We start from the raw sequence: 10,786 nt of genomic DNA, 5'->3' as shown, positions 1-10,786 counted from the left end.
CCCCGTACGTAACGCTTTTTCTATAGTAAGTGTGTTTAAGTTTAAACATTGGCGTAAGGTTCGAGCTGACCCCACCATCCTCTCCTGAACGCGTTACGCATTTTTTGAACAGCCCCTTGTAAGATAAAAATTGTCCAAGTTATTCAGTTTTTTTTTTAAATAGTGACATTCTAATCTCTTAGACCTGAACAACTATCATGCTTTACATATAGATCATAAGTATTTTACTATCGTTAGAAACCGCCCCAATAGCACACAATATCGCAGCAATGTTGCTGTAATGTTGACATTATGTTTGTTTTTGAAGAAATTAAAATGCATTTATGCACTGAATGTAGAACTTAACGAAAAATAGTGGACCCGAATTCGAAATTCCTAGATAAAATCCAGAAAGTCGATATTTTTCTCATAAATTTCATCCTCACGGACCCCCCGTCTCCCTACGTAACGCTTTTTCTATAGTATGTGTATGTAACTTTAATATAGGCATCACACTAAAGCATACCCCCGCCCCCCCCCCCCCGGAAAGTGGCATTACATAATACTTCAACAGTCCCTAACTTAAAAGATTAAACAGTTGCTTGTCGGCATAAGTAAATTTTTGTATACATCTTCAGGATCACCCTCCATTTCACAGATTTATTTCTCGCTGCCCGTGGTTAATGACCTTGCTCCATCAACGCAAGACTTTAACTTCTTTATTGTCCATGTGGACGCGATCTGAATCCTCATCCCTATTCAATCCCACAAGTTTCCAAGGAAATCTGTGGTAGGCCCCCGCCGAACCTCGCATGCGTGGGGAAAGGTATCAATATTCTAGGGCCTAGGCTGAATGCAGCATTCAGCACGGTTGTAAACGTTTTAAGATTTAGTGTTTTTTTCATTCAGAAATATCCCTGTACAGATAACGCTCTACACAACCCGGGGACGCGCCCGGTAACCTGGTCAAAGGCCCCAAGAATATTTAAAAAATTAGTAACATTACATATTGTGATGCATGCTGTTGGGGCGTAAAAACACCTCTTTCAATTTTTTACGGTACTTTATTTTCTTTGTGGCGATAAAGTAAAATATAAAAGATATAAAGAAAAAGTATTTTACAACCTATTTTATTAAGTCTTTTAAAAAATAACTGTCATTGTTTTATTCGTAAGTTGTTTTTGAAGAGCATCAAAATTCACGAATAATAGCTACTAAAAGACCCGTGAACATTATATTAAAATTCTACACATGGTATACACATATACATATTTTTTAAACAAAGAGAGTTGACCTATAATTGATAATCATACAGTGTTTTGCTTCAAATTGAATGTCTAGAGTTTACACAAACTTCATATAAGAAAATTTACTACAAGTATACACTTCTAGAATTATACGGGGTAAGGCGTACTGTTTTTTTTTAAAGAAAATGTATTTTTTAATTTTAGAATGAACCTGTATATGAGTTCAAACTTCTCTGTTTACCTGTAGACACCTTTCCCCTAACTGTTGCAAGGCTCAAGAAATGCAAAAGTAATTTACATACAAAAATTACGTAACATAGGAAAACTCGAAAACCCGTTAAATATAAAGAGGAGGGAGCAGTGGCGTAACTACAACCGTGTAGGCCCCACCACAGAAATGTTTAGGAGGCCCCTCTTATAAAATTGAAAAGCAAACAGCATATAAGTATAGCTGAAATACATTTTAAACAGTAAAATATCTCTCGTAGTTCTTTTTATAATCTATTACCAATTATATTTTATTTTAGACCATTTATATTATAAATTATACATAGTTCTGACCTAAAAATTAGTATTGCACTGTTAACGAAATTATCTGCACGTTGCTCTATTGCAATTTGTCTCGCTTTCATTTTGACAAACTTATTAATAACAATTTTGATATCGAATAATTTTGCATCGTCAAGTTCGATTGTCAGTAGAAAAAGATTTAAGAATCGAATTTAATGCATTCCATTCAGAGATTACTTTCGAAAAATCGTTTTCCATGAAGCTGTATTTAATGAGTAAAGTGCGGACAACATCTTATACCGTTAACGTCTCATTGAATCCATTACTATTTAAAAATGGGATAAAGTTGATGACTTGCAAGTGGAATTCTTTTGTGAAATCCTCATGATATGGAATCTGTAATTTCTCTGTAAACTATGTATTTACAATGTCTAATTAGACCTTAGACACCTTAAGGTGTGATTAAAGACATTTATTTTTAAAAATTCTTTACTAATATCAAAATGCTTCATACGATTTGGTTTCCGTTTTTCTACAAAGAATGGTTCAATATCTCATTTTTGAGATATTTTGTAGCTTCTTCCTTACACTTTTCATACTCAAGTATGTACTTTTTCGAATGATTCCTTGCAGTGTTTGAGATTTTAAGTGCACGACTTAAATGTATATTTTCTGCTTGAAGTAATTTTGATGTATCATTCACTTCGTTGCTTGTAGCTGCATTAATCCATAAGGTTACTTTTTTCACTAGCCGAGAAAATTTCGAAATATTGCAGATATGTAAAAAAGAACCTAGACAATTTTAAATAAAATTTGTTTATTTGAGAAGAGATTACACCATTTTAGGAAAAATTTAAACCAGTTTAGAAGATTGTTAGAGCCGCTCAAACCTTGGAAAAAATGTAAATATTCAATAAATTTTAATAAATCTTTAAAAGTATTAAAACATTCTTTATCTATTCTAATATTTAAAAATTCGGAAATATCTTTTAAACTAACTTAAATTACCCATAAAATTGTCTTCAAATCTTCGAGATTTGTTTCTGATAATTTTGGAAATCTGATGTAATCTTCTAAAGTCGTTTTAAGTATTCTCTTAAAATTGAAAATGGTTGAAATCCGTTGAATTACACTAAAATCTATTCCAAACTATTGGGTAAAAAATCCTGAATTAAACATAATATTGAATGATTTCGAGTAGTACATTTTACTAAAAACGTCGTTTCAATGTTTAAACAATTTTTATTTGAAAGCAATCCATGCTCAATTTAAAAGAAGTTCGGAAAAAAATTAATTGTATAAACATGGCCATAAAGCTTTTAGCAGAATTCACTACTCCTTATGATAATAGAATATTAAGTTTAATTCATGAATTGCGGTTTTAGAATATTTTTGGAAAAAGAATTGTTCAAACAAATTAGATTTGTTCAAATAATTAAAAAATGGTTAATATATGCTTTTGAATTTCTATAATTCAAAATAAATCATTATTTTTAAATGCACAAGAATGTATAAAATTGAAATTAAAATATAATTTAGCCACTGACCGTGAGGGACCCCCTCACAGAAGGAGGCCCCTCTGCAATGCGAAGTTCCGTGGTAAGGAAGTTACGCCACTGGGAGGTTGTGAGGTAGTCAACATTCGCGAAAAATTGTAGTACGTAATTTATAGATGGCCCCTGATTTGAAATTTATTTGATGTCAAAGTATAGTTACAAAACTAGATTGCTTTGGCTTGCAGGTTCTGACACTCAAACAGAAAGTACTAACTTTGCCGAACAGACTGAGATAGAAGACTTAAATAATCGAATTCCTAATACTACTGATCATCCTAAAGAGTCAACATCCGCACAAAGTTCAATGAGAAATTTTCCAATCCTAAGTCCATTGTTTGACAATACGTTAGATACAAAAGTTGAGGAAAAAGATACCACCTCAACATCCCTTGGCAATTCTAATACACTATCAAAAGATTCTGAATTAAATGTTGATAAAATCATAGAAGTTAACAGGAAGTCAGAAAAGAACAGTTCTGAAAAAGAATCTGCAATCGAAGAGGATTTAATTTTAAAAAAAGGAAACCTAATAAATTCGAAGCATAAATGCAAGACGGCTTCAACAGGAACTTCTCCTCCACCTCAAAATATGTCTACTCAGGTATATTTTGAACTCATTGCACAAAAACGCGATAATGTTTAAAGAACTTTCTTTGTTAAAACTGTTTCATACGTTGCAGACGTACGAAGAAACTTTGTTTAAAGATCATGGAAGGCTTAGAAGATCCGCATCTTTAGCACCATCCAAGGGTTCGATGCGATATGATAACAGCGATTCAGAGGTATAATAATCTTTGACCTAATGTTTTAAATAACTGCAATAGTTACACTGACGATTCTTCATGTACAAGATATTATTGAAGAAACTAAATTTTTCTTAAAATTGTTTCTTTTCGTACAAATTAAATGCACAATGTCCACATTCGCCACATTCCTGTAATAAAGATTTATTCTACATTAGAGTGAGAGACCCTGATGAAAGTTTCCGATAGTAATTCATTCCGAAAAAATCTGAACTATTCCGAAACATTCCCAAATATTCAAAAATCTTTATCGGACTTTTCAATCTTTCTCAATCCTTTCATACAAATACCAAGTTCCATCCGAATTATTCCAATACTCCAAATTCTCGCTTTCAGTCAAGTGTCGGGGGTTGCCTTCAAATAGACTTGGACTAGTTCCGGGGAGGTCGAAACGTAAACATTGAGGGCCGCCTGACTCGTTTCTAATTGGAATATATACCTAAATATATAATGTCGCAAACGCTGTCGCTCTGCTCCCCTGAGAAACTGCGGAGCCAGCTGTTCTAGGACCTATCCAAAACTAGCTTGCAATCCATCTTAAATGCACGTCCATTATGAATGAATCCGAGACTCATACCGACCAACTTTTAATCTTTTTCACTTTGTAAACCAACACAAAATTCAATCCGAATGCGAAATCAGTCCTAAACTATCTTTTAATCTGGCTTCTAAATGTGAATGAATCACAGGCGCAGCAGAAAAACTTTGCAAACCTTGAAATCTGTACACCAACACAAAGGTCAATCTGAACCCACTTTTTCCATCTTTTTGAATCAGTGCCCCGATTACGAATGAATCCGACGCTCATTTTCACTAGCTTTTCAATATTTCACGATCCACGCGTCAACACTAACATCAATTCATTGATGAATCCGACACCAATCAGAAATAACCTTTCAATCCTTCTCAGTCCGTGCGTCCAATCAAATGAACACTCGGCTCATCAGGACAAACATTGTGATACGAATGAATCCAGCACCAAACCAACAAAACTTTCAATCCTTCTCAATCCATGCATCTAGATTATCACGCAAATACAATAAAATAAGTGGGCAAACGTGAAGTAACCCATAAGTTTGCCGAGAGAATATACCAATGGTGAGACCAATTTTTACCTGTTTTGCACAGACTGTTTTGTTAGTAGCGTTGAGTTTTCCTTCAGTGTAACAGTAGTTGTTTCTGTCACGTCCAGGCCACTTAACATATGTATTGTGTTATGAGTCAACAAATTATGACCAGACCAAAACGAATTCAAATTAATCAGTCTGATGGAAGGAAACTGTATGGCAACGCTAATCTTGCATTTTGTGCCACCCCCGTAACATTGTATCTGTCGAAATTTCAGTCGAAAAGACATCTCTCGCCCGACGTCGGTTTAGTTCGGATTCAGTCAGATCTTTGGTTCAACGTCGTATTAGCCATATAATGAAACTTATTGGTTCGATACATATTTCGCAGTAAAACAGATTCTGACGGATAGAAAATTTTCTATTCGACACTTTTACCAGGGAAACGCAATAAAATGTTCACAGATGAAGAAAGTTAAGATCAGTATATTTTCACAATATTTAGTTCTCTCATTAACAATAACACTTGCTGCTAAAAGACAATTCACTGTTTCTTTTTGGCAAGAATAAGTAGTTTTAATGATACAGCTTGGACACAAAAGCGCCTGTCCGTGTATAATAATCATATGAATTAAAATAAATTATTTTTAAATTAATGTGTGATCAATAATTTGCCACGTTAATAACAAATAAATTCGAGCTTCTGTTTTAGGACACCAGATTTCTCAACAGCCCTGACCTTTATCCCCGCCATCATCAAAATAACATTAGCCAAATGTCGATGTACGGAAGAGAGAGGATTAGAAGAAGTTCCATCAATTCTCCTCATCTTTATTATCAATCTAGGGTAAATGCAAATACGCCCCCCCCCCCACACCTCCTGGAATTTGATATTACTGTTTCCTTTTTTATTATCATTAAAAAAACGCTTTTGTATCTCACTTCTTTTAGGATTATTCACACTTTTCTTAGTTGTGTAATATAAGTAGCCTCGGTGTGAAGGTTTAGGCAAATGTGCTTCCCTATCTATTAAAATTTCCTCCCTTTTCTGTGTATACGTCACAAAAAAAGAGCAGCTACATTTCAACAAAATAATGATGAAATTGTACGGTACTGAATTTATATTTCTGTAGGAGAGACCACCTTACAATAAATAAACAAAATTTCCACAACGTTCAACTACATTAGTTTGCAACAATAGAACAAGATTTTCAAATTTAAATTATGTCTGTTTATTTAATTAACTGATCTTATGAAAATATCTTTGTAAAATTACTTACTGAATTCTATTAAAAATTTGTATTGGACGCCACCAAAGTTACGATTTCGACAAGTCATTCTAACAATGGTTAATCGCTTCTGGTATTGCACTTGGGCATAATAGAATAGTTAATTATCCATAATTACAATTTATCATAACTGTACTTTCACTTGAAATCAGTTTATTGGTTAGAAATAGCACGAAAACGCACACTCAGTAACAGTCGCATATGCAAGCTGCGACTTGTCTCGGCAGGAATTTTAAATTGGAATAAAGAATGCAATTTGTGATTTTCTTTTTTTTTATTTATTGACAAGTCTGAATTATTGACAAATGCACTAGGATGCCGTTGTAAACTCGCTGGTAATAAATGATAATCATTTTGAAAATTTCGCGGGATCACGTCAGTCGGCTTCCTTCGCACTTCACGTCGTTGCTACATTTTTCCACTCTCAGTTTTTAGCAGTTAGAGTTTTGTTATATTTTAAACCATAGACTTTTCCAATGAGTTGCTACCGTGAACTTCCGGAGTCTAGAAAATTGTGAGAGTGCATTTTTAAAACCTTAATCCCAATTTATCGCATCTTAATGATAAATCTTGAGTGCTTCACAAATTTCGCTTTTTTTTAACACCGTTCCCCTAACGGACCGGGTGAACAGAACGGATACGCTACAGATTGTTGCAATTATGATTCTACGTTCATATTTCCGTTTGGTCATAGAGTAATTGCAATTTTTTGCAGCCTTCGCAATTAAAAAAAAAAGCGCAATACCTGTCAACAACGTCTACTGAAGATGACTTGAAGCACATTGATAATCACTAAAGTAGCATATGCTACCAAAGATTTGTATGCTACTAACATTCGCTACGATGAACTTTAGGTCATCTTCAACCGACGTTAATAATAGGTATTGTTTTTTTATCGCTGCAAAAAAAACTATTGCAATCACTCCGAGACCTTCTAACGGTAATTTTCACGTAGAATCATAATTACAATAATTTAAGTGTTTATCTTGCTTTTTATCATTCTTTGCAAGTTATGGAAAGCATACTTATAAGGATACGCTATATCGGTCCGCCAGGGCCTAAAAGCCTTAATACCCTTTTAAATATTACTAACCTCTTAACCCATATGTGCCATAATGTTCGTAATACCCCAGGAAACAGACATCCATTCACTTGCATTTTAATTGGTTTTGGAGTCTTCTGAATTGCGTATCTGTCACTGGAATTCCAGATAGACAACCATACGTTAAAGTGAGTTTCGAATGAGAAACCAGCTTTTTTAATCGGCCACGTAATTTTTTTCTTATATCCACCCTGGCGGACCAAAGGAACCGAATGGAGCCTCTACAAAGTACCCGTAAAGACCCTACTGGGTCCCCATTGGGTTCCTTTTTAAAAAACAAAAAAAACAACGAAATCAACTTTTAAATTGTTGAAATTCGGATTCTACGTTAAAATTCCCTATAGAAGGTCACGGAATAATCGCAATAGTTTTTTTTGCAACAGTAAAAAGTTTAAAAAAATATAAGACGTATAACACCTGTTGACTGCTGCACTTCAAACGCATCATCTGTAATTAGCAGTCAACAGGCGTTATACGTCTTATATTTTTTTAAACTTTTTACCGTTGCAAAAAAAAAACTATTGCGATTATTCCGTGACCTTCTATAGGGAATTTTAATGTAGAATCCGAATTTCAAGAATTTAAAAGTTGATCTTGCTGTTTTTTTTTTTTTTTAGTTTTTTAAAGAGGAACCGAATGGGGACTCAATGGGATCTTTACGGGTCCGCCAGGGCATTCAGTAGTGATTATGAATCAGCATTGGGGCTGCGTTAGAAGGGGGAGGGGGGCACAAAATTGGCGATATCTTTGAAATACTCAAAACTGATCAGCAGCCGATGATAATTCGGTTTTAAGGTTTTAAGAAAGCACTTCAAAGATATTCTCAGCCCCGATTAATGTTTCGCAGTTGTGGCATGCACACTTAGTATCTATTTCTTCGGAAAAAATCGAGTAACTGATACAAAATGAGAGTAAAGTGGTTCATCAAATGACATGAATTGAGCAATAAGGCGACTCACAGCTGTTTGGCACTGATCGCTCAGTCCTATATTATCATACGACCAACAATGGACACTCGGTAAAAGTGGCATCCCTCTTGGCGGGGATTTTAAATTTGAATAAAAATGTAACTTGTGTTCATTTTTTTGTAATTGTTTATCGACATGTCTTACTTGGTCTCGGAATAGGGAAACTGTGACAAGTTGTAAAAGAATGTCGCCGTGAACTTGCTGATAATAATCGAAGGTAATTTTTCAATAAAAAAAAAATTTGTATTGAAATATTTATATATCTTGTTATGTTTTAACCTGCAAAACACATGTAAATGGCGCATTACGTAGAATCGTATGAATAAGGTTAATATTTTACAACCTATTCTGGTTTTATAGAACACTGACATTAATCGCTTTTTAAAATCTAAAACTCTCTCCGATAGGTACATTCAGAAACCTCACAAAAATTTGCTATTACTAGAGAGAAAATTATTATTTGAATATTTTACGAGATAAAGGTAAATTTCTCATTGAAAATAAAAACATCTGCAGATCTTTGCAGACATTTAAAAATCATCGTCCATTAGACAGAGATATAGAATAGAAATTATTCTACACAGTAGACGTCGAATTTAGTAACAATTTTTTGTAGGGCAAATTTTCAAACTATTTTAGAAGTCCTTATTTGCAAAGATTCGTTATTCTTAGATATCGAGATAGTGCATTCGGAGAGGTTTAATGTAAAAATAAATTAATATAGAAATTATTCTACACAGCAGACATCGAATTTAGTAACAATTTAATGTCAACGTCTGCTGTGTAGAATATTTTGTATTCTATGTCTCGATATCTAATGGAAAATGATTTTTAAATATCTGCAAAGATCTGCAGATATTATTATTTTCAATGAGAAATTTACATTTCTCCCGCCAAATATTGAAATCCTAATTCGCTCTCTACCCAGGTGCGAATTGACCGTCGGCCCACGGTCTGGCCAACCGTCGGACGGTCGCTCCAACTTTGTGCGCCACTGGTCGGGCCAACCAACTAAATGATAACGGTCAATTGCGCGGGGTGAGCGGCGGTCGTTCAGGCGTGAACAAAAAAAAGCGTTTTGTACGAAACTGTTCTCTGGGAAATTCCCCACCTCCTTCAGTGCCAAAACGGGCCCAGTCTCACATTTTCACTGTATTAGTGTTCTAGAAAGCTAGAATAGGTTGTACAATACTAACCTTATTTATACGATTATGCGTAATGCGCAATTTCCACATGTGTTTTGCACGTTACAACATAACACGATATTTAAGTATTTCAATTAAAAATGTTTTTAATTGAAAAATTATTATCGATTAATATCAGCGAGTTCACGGCGGCATCCTTTTATAATTTGCCACAGTTTTCCTATTCCGAGACCAAGTAAGACATGAACAATTACGAAAAAAATGAAAACAAGCTGCATTTTTATTCTTATTTTAAATTCGCTCCAAGAGGAATGCGACTTTTACTGTAGTACGATCAAGTAAGTGTGAGCGATCAGTGCCAAACAGCTGTGAGTCGCCTTGTTGCTCAATTCATGTCGATTGCTGAACCACTTTACACTCATTTTTCATCAGTTACCCAATTTTTTTCAAAAAAATATGTATTAAGAGCACATATCACAATCGCGAAACCCCTTTCCGGGTCGGGAATAAGTTCAGAATGCATTTTTAAAACCTCAAAACCGAATGATCCTCCACAGCTGGTCAGTTTTGAGTTTTTCATAGATTTCGCCATTTTTGTGTGCCCCATTCCAACAGCCTTAACCGATAAAGAAACAATAGTTCTGATAGAAAATTATTAACTTAAATAAATTTTTTGTTAAAATAGTTTAAATTATCTACTAAAAAATATTTAAATATGCAACTTTTAAGAAAAGGCTGGCATACGCAGCGTACTTTTATTTATAGAATATTTATCTTCAGGCATTTTAATTGATTTGGTTAAACATTGTTTTTCATATATTTGCATCACAATCATTAGGATATGAAATTTCACATTCACCTTTTATCAATCTCAAATTTACAAAAACTATCACTTACGTTTTATTTTATAGAAATTATCTTTTTAAAAAATGCAGGTATGGAAATCCTCCCATTTTGAATCTTCACAGAAGTAGAAGTTATTTCTTAAATTAATATGAAGAATTCCTAAAAATAAAATCAAGAACCTAAAGACGAAATTTGGCCAACCACCATAATAGGTTCCTATTATAATCTGAAAAAAAGGTTTCCCTCTTTTTTATTTCTTTCGTCCTGTTTATTC

At 34.0% G+C, this 10,786-nt stretch overlaps 1 protein-coding gene across 7 annotated transcripts in view; it reads left to right on the top strand.

The window, feature by feature from the left end:
- Nucleotides 1–10,786, top strand: part of LOC117182184 — a 175,142-nt gene that overhangs the window by 107,346 nt on the left and 57,010 nt on the right. For 6 of the 7 annotated variants that reach the window (XM_033375244.1, XM_033375242.1, XM_033375240.1 and 3 more), the window contains exons 8-10: nt 3,478–3,893; nt 3,973–4,074; nt 5,875–6,009. In XM_033375244.1, the coding sequence (XP_033231135.1) occupies nt 3,478–3,893; nt 3,973–4,074; nt 5,875–6,009 (653 nt within the window). The remainder of the gene's footprint in view (nt 1–3,477; nt 3,894–3,972; nt 4,075–5,874; nt 6,010–10,786) is intronic. The other variant, XM_033375246.1, reaches the window with a different exon arrangement.

This window comes from Belonocnema kinseyi, chromosome 10, assembly GCF_010883055.1.
Source record: "Belonocnema kinseyi isolate 2016_QV_RU_SX_M_011 chromosome 10, B_treatae_v1, whole genome shotgun sequence".
In the NCBI taxonomy this organism is placed as follows: domain Eukaryota; kingdom Metazoa; phylum Arthropoda; class Insecta; order Hymenoptera; family Cynipidae; genus Belonocnema; species Belonocnema kinseyi.
This window is presented reverse-complemented; position numbering and strand designations above follow the sequence as displayed.